Source organism: Narcine bancroftii, chromosome 1 (assembly GCF_036971445.1).
Source record: "Narcine bancroftii isolate sNarBan1 chromosome 1, sNarBan1.hap1, whole genome shotgun sequence".
NCBI classification, from domain to species: Eukaryota; Metazoa; Chordata; class Chondrichthyes; order Torpediniformes; family Narcinidae; genus Narcine; species Narcine bancroftii.
In genome coordinates this window covers 477,446,118-477,460,908 of record NC_091469.1, presented here as the reverse complement: position 1 = coordinate 477,460,908, position 14,791 = coordinate 477,446,118, and the positions used below count along the sequence as shown (strand labels likewise).

The 14,791-nt window shown below is 39.6% G+C and overlaps 1 protein-coding gene across 20 annotated transcripts in view; it reads right to left on the bottom strand.

The window, feature by feature from the left end:
• Positions 1–14,791, bottom strand: part of kmt2ca (lysine (K)-specific methyltransferase 2Ca) — a 495,715-nt gene that overhangs the window by 14,852 nt on the left and 466,072 nt on the right. For 14 of the 20 annotated variants that reach the window (XM_069914812.1, XM_069914813.1, XM_069914810.1 and 11 more), the window contains 7 exons: positions 14,266–14,509; positions 13,590–13,750; positions 11,270–11,377; positions 5,824–6,943; positions 4,665–4,801; positions 3,064–3,206; positions 826–994 (listed from right to left, as the gene is read on the bottom strand). In XM_069914812.1, the coding sequence (XP_069770913.1) occupies positions 826–994; positions 3,064–3,206; positions 4,665–4,801; positions 5,824–6,943; positions 11,270–11,377; positions 13,590–13,750; positions 14,266–14,509 (2,082 nt within the window). The remainder of the gene's footprint in view (positions 1–825; positions 995–3,063; positions 3,207–4,664; positions 4,802–5,823; positions 6,944–11,269; positions 11,378–13,589; positions 13,751–14,265; positions 14,510–14,791) is intronic. The other 6 variants (XM_069914816.1, XM_069914830.1, XM_069914828.1 and 3 more) reach the window with 3 other exon arrangements.

The following is a 14,791-nucleotide window of genomic DNA, read 5'->3' as shown; positions in this document are numbered from 1 at the left end:
GAACCTCAGTTCATCGAAAACTATGGTAAACTGTGTAGTGTAAACTGTACTGACTGGCTGCCTTATGGCCTGATATAGGGCCGTCAAAACCTCTGAGCAGTAAGCCTGCAAAAAGTAGGGGATAGAGCCCAGTACATCACAGGCAAACCTCTCCCCATCATCAAGAAAATCTATATGGAACACTGCTGTGGGAGAGCAGCAGCAATCATCAAGGATCCACATCACCCAGGACATGCCCTGTTCTTGCTGCTGCCATCAGGAATGAAGTATTGATGCCACAAGACTCCCACCACCAGGTTCAGGAACAGCTGCTACCCCTCCACCTTCAGACTCCTCAACGACAAACTTTGCAGTTTGTTAACATTTCTCTCTTTTGCATCTTTTTCTTGAGTACAGTTTGTACTGCCGATAAGTAGAAATTCTGCCTAGTCCACAGGAAGAATAATCTCAGGGTGCTATGTGATGTCATGTATGTACTCTTGACATAAATTTGAATTTTGAACTTACAAGCATGGACCAATGTATGCCTTTGATCTTCCTGACAGAAAATAATTGATGTTGACTATACAGAAACCAAAAATGTCACAGAAAATGTAATTTTCAATTGGCAAAACTGCTGATTTTGTGGAAGCTTTACTTACATTTTAAATAAATTAAACCTATTAGGCTAAATTTCACAAAGATGCCCATCAATGAAGATCCATACTTCATCATATCAGCTTTTCCTCTCTGCATTCTGTTCCAAAGCACTATAATCACCATGTTAGCTACAGTACTGACCATAAAACAATTTAGTCCAATGAATTTCTTTAAGAAAATACTGACCTGGATCCGAGAACGGGCCAAATACACGTTAATTTTCCATTCAGTCTTCATTTTACGATATTGAGAGGATTTGGAATGAACAAATTGCTTGCTATAAGGTGCATTCAACTCTCCCGTGACTGTGCTCTGAAAAGACTTGGATGTACTCGTACTGTTCAGTGTATGTGGCCTAGCACAATTTGGCACCAAGTAACAAGAGAGAGAAAAAGAAACAAATTCTGAAGTTCCTTTTGGTCAATGGGAATAAAAATAACAGTTAGAAATATTTTCCTTCCTTGTCAGACAGATGTGAAGGGAAACTGCGCACCAAATGGACCAAGCTGAACAATTTTACCACCAATTACACATATACTGCCAAGCTTTTTAAGCAGAAGGGGTGCAATGAGCAAATATAAGTAATTAATAAAAAATATCATTTGTCTCTTGAGCTAATGTTGTTGAGGGAGAGTGGGGACCATTTAGAATAGTGTAATTTTTAATCTGTACAGTTAAATTGTCATTTATTCCTAATTGTTCCCTCTCCTCATTCCAAACTCCAACCTTTCAGTGCCCTCCATAATATTTGGGAGAAAGACATTTTTTCCTTTATTTGCCCCTGTGCTGCACAATTTTAAGTTTGTAACCAAACAATTCACATGTAATTAAAGTGCAGATTCCAGATTTTATTCAAGATTATTTATATACATTTTGGTTTGATCATGCTGAAATTACAGCAATTTTTATACATAGTCCCCTCATTTCAGGGCACCATAATGTTTGGGACTTTTGGCTTTACAGGTGTTTTTGAGTACTCAGGTATGTTTAATTGCTTCATTGGTGTAGGTATAGGAGAGTTAGGCCTGCTTCCAGCTTTTGAAAACCTTTGGAGTCTGTAGTTGCCATTTTTCAACACGAGGTCCAGAGTTGTGCCAATCAAAGTCAAAGAAGCCATATGAAGCTGAGAAACAAGAGACATCACCCAAATCTTAAGATTTCCAAAATAATGTTTGGAATGTATTGGTGAGCTCAGTAATCGTAAAATGAACTGGTATTCAGAGGAAGATCTCCACCGCTGATGACAGATCAATTCATCATAATGAAGAAAAAACTCCAAACGTTTGTCTGACAGATCAGAAACACTCTTCAGGAGTGGATTTGTCAATGACTACAGCCCGCAGAAGACTCCATGAACAGAAATACAGAGGCTACACTACAAGATGCAAACCACTATTTAGCCACAGAAAGGATGACCAGATAACAGTTTGCCAAGAAGTATTGAAAAGAGCTGGCAGAATTCTGGAAAAAGGTCTTGTGGACAAATGAGACAAAGATTAACCCGCATCAGTGATGGCAAGAGCTAAGTGTGGAGGCATAAAGGAAATGTCCAAGATTCAAAGCATACCACCTTTGCCATAGTTTGCATGTTTCAGTGTAGCCTCTTTATTTCTGTTCATGAAGTCTTCTACGGACAGTGGTTATTGACACATGCACCTACTTTGCGAAAAATGTTTCTGATCTGTCAGACATACCATATGTTAGAAGATTTTTTTTTGTCGTCAGCAGTGGAGATTTTCCTTGGAATACGAGTCCCTTTTACCGAGCTCACCAGTATGCTCTTTCTTCTTAATGATGTTCCAAACTGTTGATTTGGGGAATCCTAAGGTTTGGGTGACATCTCTTATTGTTTTATTCTTGTTTTTCAGCCTCATAATGGCTTCTTTGACTTTCATTGGCGCAACTCTGGTCCTCATGTTGCACCAATGAAGCAATTAAACATACCTGAGTACCCACAAACACCCGTGAGGCCAAATGTCCCCAACATTATGATGGTCTGAAATGAGGGGACTAGTTATAAAAAAAAGTGATGCAATTTCTACTTGGTCAAACCAAAATGTACACAAATAACCTTTTATAAGATACGTGAATTGTTTGATTACATATGTAAAACTGTGGAGAACAGAGGAAAATAAAGGGAAAAAAAAGTCTTTATCCCAAACATTAAGGAGAGCACTGAATGTAATTGAATTTATTCCCAGATGGAAGGGAATAGAACAAAAGTTATATTTTGATTTACAGACACACAATGTGTCAAGGAAAGATGTAGATAATCCATGATAGAACAACACAAATTGTGACTTCATATCAGAATACTTTGCTATTGTACCCCTTCATATATGGTAAATGTGACATGGCAGGGCAGAGCAAGCAACACAACCTCCACCCCTGGACGGTACTATGTGAAGTTGAAAACAAAAATACCTTAACACAAACCTCTTGACATGGGTACTCATTTTAGGCTCAGATCGGGCACTGCCTGAAGGATTTATTGCAAGTGGAAGTTCCATCAGTGGGTTGCGACCGTAGCGAAATGTGTAGTTTCCGCAGTTTTCCACTCCAGGCAGCTTCAATGCAAAAAAAAATCAACACCTGGTTGCAACAACTCAGCAAATGCCCCAAAGTGCAACAGCGATGGCTTTTGATATCATTTACAAAACTCCCAAATGAAACATCGATCAACAGGATTAGGGAATTGAATTTGGGATTTCTTGATCTACATTCAAGTTTATTACCATCTGATTACAACCTGACAAAAGAGTGTCTCTCCAGATCATACAAAAATACACAATGATCACATACACACCAATCAAAGTTTTAAAAAAAATGAAGTTCATGACTATGAAGCAAAGATGTCCATTTAATTATTAGGAGCGTTATGAACTAGATTATCATTGCAGTTAAAAACAACTTTGAGGCTTACATTTTAAACATTAGATTTTTATTTAATATGACTTGGGATCGTCTCAGGCCCGTGAATGATATGGGCCTCATTGCTGGTGTTCTGGCCTAAGTGAGGATGCTAAGACATGCTCATCTCTCCAATTCTTGAGGTGCCTGCTGCAAGTAGCGTTGGTCTCAGAAGTAAATGGGAGGCCAGGGATCTCTATAGTTGGCTATGTGCTTTGAGCCAGATTTCCTCACATTGAAAACAGTTTTGAATTTTGTTATTTATGTCTGCCTTTGTTGGGAGATGACTCTCACAACATGGTCCATGTTTTCCTTGGTACCACAGCGTCAGCTGCGTGTTGTGGAGCTGAAAACTGGCCTTCTATCAAAAGGTCTTTCAAAAGAAAAAAAATTGTTTTATTATATCTGATGAAATAGGAAGTAGGAACAGGAGTAGGCCAAAAACGGCCCATCGAGCCTGCTCCGCCATTCAATAAGGTCATGGCTGATCTAATTTATGACCTAACTCCACCTACCTGCCTTCTCCCCACATCCCCTAATTCCTCTATCATGTAAAAATTTATCTAACCGAATTTTAAATATGTTTAATGAGGCAGCCTCAACCACTTCCCTGGTTAAAGAATTCCAAACATTCACTACTCTCTGGGAAAAACTATTTTTCCTCATCTCTGTCCTAAATCTACTCCCCTGAATCTTGAGACTGTGTCCTCTCGTTTTAGTTTCCCTGGCCAGCTCAAAAAACCTTCCTACATCTATCCTATCCATACCCTTCGTAATCCTCTATGTTTCTATAAGATCTCCTCTCATTCTTCTGAACTCGAGCGAATACATTCCTAGACGATTTAATCTTTCATCATAAGTCAACCCCTTCATCCCAGGGATCAACCTAGTAAACCTCCTCTGGACCGTCTCCAAAGCCAGTATATCCTTCCTCAAATATGGAGACCAGAACTGGACACAGTACTCCAGGTGCGGTCTCATCAGTACCTTATACACTTGCAACATTACCTCCCTACTCCTGAATCCAAATGATGGATCAAACTTAGAAAATGGAAAAGTGGTACATTTCAGAGTTTTTAACACCCTTCAACACTTTAATTGTGTAATCCACATACCGATTCAGCGATCCTTGTGACTACAGAAACAGTCAAGCCAAAGAGGTCATCTCCCCTAAGGTAGTCTGGAAAGAGTTTCAGCATATTAGCATCTTTTCGGAGACGTGCTATGGGCTCCAGAAGTTTTTGCCATACCCCTGAAAGAGAAAAGTGCAATTTCTATTGTACGCATCAATTTTAAGTGGCAATTTTGTTGTTGTCAAGTTAAGCTTGGCTAACCATTCAAATCCATATTTGGAACCTAAACTTTGAATTATTTTTCCCTTTAGCAACACAATTTGTTTAAATAAAATTCTACCACTAATGGGAAATGAACACAACTGTGATTAGTGTTCTCCCTGCTACCATACGGGTTTGGATGCTCTGCTTTCCTTCCACATCCCAAAGTCTTGCAGATGGGTAGGTTAAATGGCCACTGTAAATTATGCCTAGTGTATAGTAAACGAGCCTGCAGCTGACGTGGACTTTTTACCCCCTCCATAAATCTTCGTCCGCGAAGCCAAGCCAAAGAAAGATAGTAAATGAGAGGGTGATTTTTTTAAATATATGGCTGGAGAAATTGATGAGAACGTGGGAAGAATAAAAATGGTCTTAATGCAGGATCACTGCAAATGAGTGATCAGCACGGACTTTGAGGCACCATTTCCAAGCCATTTCAATTACTCTAGATTTATGGCACACAAAATGACAAGTCTTGTGAATTGTTCAGCTTTCTCAATTCAAGAACTGGAGTCTTATAGTTTCTTGGAAGCCTATATTCCACAGAATAAGACATCTCTCAGATAATAACATCAAAGAGATTCAAAATCTTATGGTTTCTTATAAGCATGTGCAACGTTCTTCTGAGTCCGAAGCTGCCTACGGATTTTTTAAATGAAATAAGCCTCAAGTTGATACCAAGAGAGAAATTAAACAGAGAAAACTACTCCTATTACTTAAGAAACAAAAGGTCTATTTCAGAATGAAATATATCGAAAACAAAGTGCTAAAACATATTAAATTTTAAGCAGTTTTATTTTGATATTGAAGGTTTGGTTAGATACACTTGGCTTCCTATTGAAATGCAAAGTTGGGTTAGAAATCAGAATAAAAATTTGCACATTTGATTATTTTTAAAGAATATAGTACGAATTAATTAGAATACAAGGCTTTTCCTCACCTTTAGGAGAGCTTCCTGTTAAGACCAGATCTTCATGACCTTGCTCAATGACTCGAACCACAAATTCTGGAACACTGTCTTTTTCTTCAATGGAGCACAGATATCGACTGCGTTTGTTGGAGTACCGCGTACTCCAGTAAAAGCGGCTTGCTTCATAGCCCACTGGGTAGAGTGCGACCGAGCTGTGGAACAAATTCATCTGTTGCGGGAGGAGTTGTCCTATGGCATGGAAAATTAAGCCTCCAACCCGAAATGTGTGGTTGCGTTCTCCTCGTTGCACAATGCTGGCTACTTGTTTCACTTCATCCCGTTGTATATAAACTCTTCTAAAGACAGCAAAATAAGTCAACTCTTGTTCGTGAGGTCCCTTTGGTTTATGTAATGAGCAGAGCATAGTCTTGTCCTTGAAAAACATACATTGGGCTTTACTGGCACAGGTAAAGTGATATATATTGGTGCATCTTATTCGATGACATGTACCAGTAGCTCCCATTTTATGACAGAAAACACATTTCATAGAAAGGCCCCGCCTCAATGCCAGCTCCACATTAATCAAAGCACCAGCTTGTGTTTCATACACTTCTGTGGACCAGAGGGCACAATTTAAGTGGACCCAGAGATCCAGATCAAGGTTCAGGAGCCTTGCAGCCCCATCGGTGGTTCCATCACCTTCTTCATGACATAAACAACATCTTCTATAATCCCGTGGCATGGGTTCAGGCTTTAATGATGTCCCGAGTTTGTTTAGGAGTTCATCTATCTCCTCTTCAGACACCAGCTTCAAATGTTCTTTAGGAATGACTATTTGAACTCTCCACTTTTTCCACTTCATCCCTTTCCACCTCTTAATGGGACGATTATCCTCTAAACCTCCCTGTAGTGATCGTGGCCTATGTTTCAGCTTCACTGTCACTTTGAGATCATCTGGATTTGGATCTTGTTTGAATATCTGCAGATTGGTTGGAGGGAAATAAACACTGTGAGCTGTTGGAGAAACTGCATTCTCTTGAATCCGCGGCAGGCGATGGACATCCAAAGGGGAGGTGTGGTTGTTGTAATGGTGGAATGTGTTTCGTGACAAATCCTTGGGTTGCTGCTCTGCCATAAGAGATGGAACTTCCTGCCGATTTAACCAAAACAATTGAATTTAAACACAATTTATTTCAAATTGAGTTGAGAGCTACCTTTTATAAGAAAATGTAAACTATTTCCAATAACATCAGATTTAAAATTTATATTATTTAACACTTGGGTAAAATCTTATGTCTAAGAATGCTGAATGAGAACAATAAATTGATTGTGTGTAATTTTCCACCTCAGGATTTTCACAGAATTAGATTACATATATCTAAACCAACAGAACAAAAAAGACCACTAAAACATTGACAGAAATATAATCTAAGATAAACAAAAGAACTGTCAAAAGTTAAAATCATGCATTTGAAATGCTATTCAACTTTACAAATATTTCAAGCAATCTGAGATTAATCAGGATAGCCAATGTGGGTAATATTGCTGAAAAATCTGTCTTTTCAAACTAAAAGCACAAAATAGGCTTTTTTAAACTGCTCTTCTGGGACCTAGGTGTGATTACTGGGGAAATGGCGCTTCCAGCGCATTTTAAAGTGCAGGGGATCGACCCATTAAATCGGCAACCCGCCGATTTAAGGGGGAACCCACCCCTGTGATGATGCGGTAAATGATGCGCCACTCACTCACGAAAACTATTGGTAAGTCTTCCCCGCCACCCCCACCGGCCGTCAGTTGCCCCAGCCCCTAGTCACCACCTCCACCATCAATCGACACCCACCCCATTCATCATGCCCCCCGCCCCCCCACCAACAACGTCCCGCTGCCACAAACATTGAGCTGTCACTGTGAACTGAGTAGTGTTTGCAGTAGTGGCAGTTGGCAGTCTCCCACTCTCTCTCCCACCCCCCACTATGGCAGGGATCCTCTTCCCGCTGATCATGGCACCCCCCCCCCCCGGGGCTGCGACCTCACTCCCCCCAATTGTGGCCCCCTCCACAACCCAATGGTAGCGACCCCTCTCTCCCCTAATCATGGCAGGCACTTCAGCCAGCACTGACGTCATTGGAGTAACCGAGTCGGCCATTTTCCTGTTCAAGTCACCAGTAGACGCAACCTGGTTAAGTTTAATTGGTATCCTAACTACCTCTGAGGTAGGTCAGGGACCCGGTGGGATTAGGACTATGCTGACCAGGTCAGTCCCTTTCTAACTGCCGCGTGAGTGGTGCCCCATTTTACACGGCAGTTTGAAAGGGCCTAACATAAGTCCAGTGAAAAGGGTTCTTCTGCAAACAAACTAACAGTTATCTCTAACATTCACACATTTGTGTAAAGAGCATTATTTACAAAGTATATGATTACAATGAAAAGGAAGATCAATTAGCACCAAGGGAAGAAAGCATTCCTCAAGCTCTTATTTCATGACATCAATGGTGGCTCTTTGAGAAATTCTACTCAACCTATTATCCTGCAATGCACTCTCTCTCACGTCCATCACGTCAATTCAGGGTCATTAACCTCCTGACTAGCGTGTCTTTGACTTTGGAAACCAAAATGGGACAGAGGAGTGAAATTCCTGTCACTGAAATGCAACCAAAAAAAGCTTATCACCGTATATGGTGGAGTACAAGGTGACCTTTGTATAAGACGATCCCCTAAAATGTAGGATTTGAGTTGTATGAGACTACCCTAAGTCTGGCACTTAGCACTGACCATTGGAGTGACGCTGCTAGACACATTTAATATACTAGTCCACAATATTTTAAAAGCAAATTACCAATAAAGGTTTAAATTTTATTAGCATATTTTAAAATAAGGTACCGTCGGCACTCAACAGGCTGTTTACCGTATACAGTCGATGGTAGTCGGACTGGGCACATGGACCTCGTAGGGGAGAACTAAGACTTTGCTATTAAGGTTCAGATAAACTAGGCACAGGTAGTGCTGAGACTTCGCTGTAAAAGTTTGTATTTTATACTTGTCGTCTTAGACGACCTCTGGTTTTGGGGTGAAAGTTTTAAAGTTCAAGGACAGGCTTATACGGTGCATACAAGTTGAATATATTAACATAACATAACAACAATTTACAGCACGGAAACAGGCCATTAGGCCCTTCTAGTCCGCACCGAACCAAACACCCCTCTCTAGTCCCACCTCCTGCACAATGCCCATAACCCTCCATCTTCTTCTCATCCATATACCTGTCCAACCTTTTCTTAAATAATACAATTGACTCCGCCGCCACTATTTCTCCCGGAAGCTCATTCCACACGTCTACCACTCTCTAAGTAAAGAAGTTCCCCCTCATGTTACCTCTAAATCTCTGCCCCTTAATTCTTAACTCATGTCCTCTTGTTTTAATCTTTCCTCCTCTTAACGGAAATAGTCTATCCACATCCACTCTGTCTATCCCTTTCATAATCTTAAATACTTCTATCAAATCCCCTCTCAACCTTCTACGCTCCAAAGAATAAAGACCTAATCTGTCCAATCTCTCCCTATACTCTAGATGCTTAAACCCAGGTAACATTCTGGTAAACCTTCTCTGCACTCTCTCCACTCTGTTTATATCCTTCCTATAATTAGGCGACCAGAACTGCACACAGAACTCCAAATTAGGCCGCACCAACGTCTTATACAGTCTCAACATCACCTCCCAACTCCTATATTCCATGCAATGATTGATAAAGGCCAGCATACTAAAAGCCTTCTTCACCACCCTATTCACGTGAGTTTCTACCTTCAGGGAATGATGTACCGTTACTCCTAAATCTTTCTGCTCTTCTGTATTCATCAATGCTCTCCCATTTACCCCGTATGTCCTGTTCTGATTCTTCTTACCAAAATGAAGCACCTCGCACTTATCAGCATTAAATTCCATCTGCCATTTTTCAGCCCCCTTTTCTAAGCAGCCCAAATCCCTCTGCAATCCTTGAAAACCTTCTTCATTATCCACTATTCCACCTATCTTAGTATCGTCTGCATATTTACTAATCCAATTCACCACCCCATCATCTAGATCATTAATGTATATAACGAACAACAATGGGCCCAATACAGATCCTTGAGGCACACCACTGGTCACCGGCCTCCAACCTGACAGACAATTATCCACTACCACTCTCTGGCCTCTCCCTTTCAGCCAATGTTCAATCCATTTGACTATCTCAAAATTTATACCTAAAGACTTTAACTAACCTCTATACTAGTGTTTGATAAACAGAATTTTATTAAATATCATTAATGTTTACAATACCATGAAGCAACATTGTTCTATCACTGTGGCTGTGCAATTCACTAAAAGCAAACGTACACTCTTCTTGGTTCTCTTTCATTAAAAAGTAAGATCTTGATCTATAAAAATTGATTTTGATCCATGAAAATGGAACCTGATCTACGAAAGTTCATCTTGATCTATGATTCAGGTATAAAGAAATGTAATGAGTCAGCATTCAGGAGAGAGAATGAAAACTGGGCCAAATGGTGCACCAATAACAATCTCACACTCAATGTCACCAAAACCAAGGAGCTGATGACTTCAGGATGGGAAAACCAGAGGTAAACAATCCAGTGATCTTTGGGGATGAGAGGTGGTGAGAGTGAACAAATTCAAGTTCTTGGGAGTCACTATCTCGGAGGATCGCTCCTGAAACCAACACACTAATGGCATTATGAAGAAAGCACATCAGCCCTTCCACTTCCTCAGGAGTTTGCAGAGGTTTGGAATGACATCAGAGTCCCTGGCAAATTTCTATAGATGTGTGGTGGAAAGTTTGCTGACCGGCTCCATCACGGTCTGGTACAGGGACATCAATATCTCTGAGCGTAAAGCCCTCCAAAAGGTAGTGGACACAGCCCAAGACATCACAGTCAAACCTCTCCCCACTATTGAGAAAATTTAAATGGAATGCTGCCGTCAGAGAGCAGCAGCACTCATCAAGGATCCACACCACCCAGCACATGCTCTGTTCTCACTGCTGCCATCAGGAAAGAGGTGTAGGTGCCACAAGACTTGCACCACCAGATTCAGGAACAGCTGCTATCCCTCCACCTTCAGTCTCCTCAATCGGGGACTCATTTAAGGATTCTTCCATGTGCACTTTATTGTTTTTTTAATTCTCTCTGTGTTGCACAGTTTGGTTCCATTCATTATCTGTTGGGTAGTTTTATTTCGCACAACCAAAAAATGGCAATTCTGCCTCGCCTGTAGGAAAAAACAATCTCAGGGTTTCTCTGACAATAAATCTGAAGTATTTCACTGCGTACATTTTAAAACCAATTGTTGGCATTTGACTTATTATTGTATTCTGATCTGTTCAATAATATTTCAGTATTTATTTTAATATTGATAGATGGTAAGATTGAGGAGCTGCCAACTGAATGTGCGCTTATTCTCGAAAAATATCTTATTTATTACCTTTGAATCTGGAGCTTTGGCTTGCATGGCCATTGCATACTGCATAAAGCAACTATTGCTACAAAAGACGATATCAGTCTCTATTTTGCCTGGCCCATCTCTTGAATCCTAAGGGAAGGAATAAAAAGCTTATGGCAGTGTTTTGACAGAAGTGGGTACAAACATTTCTGTGATAATAGAAACAATCCATGCAGTAGTCACACAGTTGGGATCTGAACTACCACACTCTCAATGCATTGCAGAGTGGCTCAAAGGAGAGAAATATGACAGTACCACTTTATTTATGAAGCAATTAGCGCAACGCCTTTACAATGCCTAAGATCGGGACCAGACTAGGTTTGAGTCCTGTGCTGTAATGTCTCCCTATCAGCGTGGCTTTTCTCTGGGGAGCAGGGGTTCCGGTTTCCTCCCACAGTTCAAAACGTATTGGGGATGTAGGTTAATGGGGTGTAAATTGGGTGGCATGGACTCGAGGGCCGAAATGGCCTATTACCGTGCTGTATGTCTAAATTTTTTTTTTGCCCAACTTGAAACTACTAGTGTGTCTACTGAATATATTTAGCACTTAACTTTAAGATTAAAATAATCAGCCAAAACACATCCAAGAATAACACACTTTGAACTGCAACCACACATTTAACAACAGTCCTCATGGACACCATGAACTAAATGGCCTATTTCCACAGCATGTGACCTTTACATGTCTTAATAAGTGAGTGACCAAGCCATTATCTTTGAAAGACGAGAGGTGACTTAATCGAATGATACAAGATTGGGAAAGGCATAAAGTGGGTGAACAGTCAGCACCTATTTCCTGGGATGACAAAAGCCAATATCAGAGAACATCTGTTTAATGTGAGTGAAGAAAAGTTGAGGGGAGACATCAGAGGCGAGTGTTTTTTTTTCACTACACACAGGGTTGTGGGTGCTTGGGATGCATTGCCGAAGGTGATAGTGGAGGCTAGTACAATAGGGACATTTAAAAGAAGCACATGGATGTAAGAAAAATAGAGTTATGGGTGTGAAGTAGGGAATTGTTGTTGAGTAAGTTTATATAGGTCGTCATTACATCATGGGCTGAAGGGCCTATACTGTGCTGTATTGCTCTATAAAAAGATGTCAACAACTGGGGACATGTTAATTATATTGATTTGAACGTTAAAATTATTGAAAAAGACCAACAGCAAAGAATCTTTGCAAGTCATACCATGTGTCAAATGAAAAAAAAACCAATTAAGAATTTTGTAATTATATTGACGGATATATGTAAAAATGCTATTTTCCCTGCCATCAGCTTTCATTATAAATGCAGTATAACTCTAATTATCTAAAATTGTATTCTCTGAAATCCTCATTTATCTGAAATATTTGAAGGAGAAATATGATTTATTGGCTAAATAAGGGTTTTAGAAAAATGAGAAATCCCCAATCATCTGAAAATCATTTCACCTCCAAAAATATTTTTGAAACAATCAAAAATCCTCATATATCTGAATTTCTTTTGGCACTGAACTCACTTCACAGCTTGAAAAAAAATTAAACCCAGCATGTGTGTGTCTTAGTTGCCATTTTGATTTCAACGGAGCACTCAAAGATTTTGTAATGGCAAAGAGGTCTGCAGATGTCACTGTGATTGTGAGTAGAATTCCAAGTGTTTGGTCTTTGGAGATTTATCTTACAGTATTTTGTCCAGGTTGCTTTTTTTATATCAATGGATGCTGACTGACCAGCAATTCTTTGCTCAAGATTCCAGCATCTGCAGTTTTTGTGTTTCCCTCTGCTCATGTCCCCATCTAGATGCCTTTCAGGTCATGGTTGAATGCATGTTGTTCCCCACCCCCCCCCTTCAAATCCTCCTGAGCTTTTGTATCTTCTAATCCTGCTGCCATCTTAACTTAAATCTTACTTATCTCAATACCATTCTTTCTGTTCATCTTATCTACACTTGACATAATCAGTATTACTCATCCATCTACAATGTCCTATGTTAAAAAAAACACAACTCCTGTCCAGTCACTTTTCTCTCAACACTATAATTCTCCAGTTCTTGTACATCTTATCTGCAAGCTCTCTGGTGCTCTCCGGATTGAAAATTGGATCAACAGCTTTGCCATGTTATTCCATAATGTGGAGATGCAATTGTACCGTGCTATTTAATTATTGACACAAATCTTTAACCAAAAATGAAGTATTTTATTAATTCAAAATTTGCAACTTCCCTTCAAAATATTAAAACCGACCCATTAATAATGTAGCACAAGATTAATGTGTGTATAGGTAATTCTTCAGTAAATATGGTTTGCTGCATGAAATAACATACCTGCTTATTATATGGAAGATCTGTGAATGTCTTCCGTACACCATTACCAAGCACCACAACATCACAATGACGGCACCACTGAGGTTTAGAGGTGGTAGAGCTGTTCAGGACTGCTCGATTATCTGCTTTGTGCGCCACTGTGACTGCTTCAGAGAAGACAACTGGGTGAAAACAAAAATAGCACAAACCATCTCCACTGCACTCACTAAAATGCTCAGAAAGTCACGGTTCATTTTAAAAATGGTCAACCATTTAATCTGCAGAAGACTAAATGAAGTTCTGATCTGCACTGAATCCCTTTCTCTAGAGTAATCAACTCTGACGGTTAAGTAAATTTGAAAATATTTTGAATTGAGAGAATATTGAGAATTGCAGAATATTTAATTATATTGTCAAATCAATGTTTCTTACATTTCTTTCTTTTCTCCTTAGTCATAGACCTTTTAAATGGTTAGTGCAGTTATGATTGGTATTAATTCATTTCACAAATGACTAGTCATCCATAGTGCACATCAGTAAATCTCTAAGTAAATAGTTTGTATACTGCTTCTTCCAGAGTTTTAAAAAACAAATGCAGTAAATTTGAAATACCATCCATAAGTCATTCAGTACAAGGACAAAAACAGGAGCCTTACTAGCAACATGCATTATGTCATGAGATTAAAAATAAACTTACCATGGGGAGGAATCATGTATGGGAGGCCTGAAGGTCCAACTGGTCTCATAATTTTGACAGGGCCAGTAAATCCAGGATGGGAAGCTTGAGCCAAGAGTGATGGTCTATTTTCAAAGGTTTGGTTGAACTTGTATGTGTTAATTAAAGGCAGCGGAGACGCCTCAGGTCCACTGCTGACTTCATAACTGTTGGGAACTTTGACACGTAGGAGATCAGCCACTGCTGCCACAACACCACTAATGTCCTAATTTTGAAGAAATATGATTTTAATTGACTTTTGTCTTTATTATTGCTAGCTTTCAAGATGGACAATGGATTCTTTTGCTAATTCATCATCCAAAATCACTGAAAATCTGCAATAATGTGGAGCATAATAGAAACAAGAACCCAGGCTCAATATATTAATTTAAAAAATATTTTGAATATTTTTACTACAATCACAGCATCTGAAGACTTCAGTGTTTCACTCAACATATTAAAACAATTTTCATGGATAAATAGCAAGCTGATATGACTCATTGAGGAG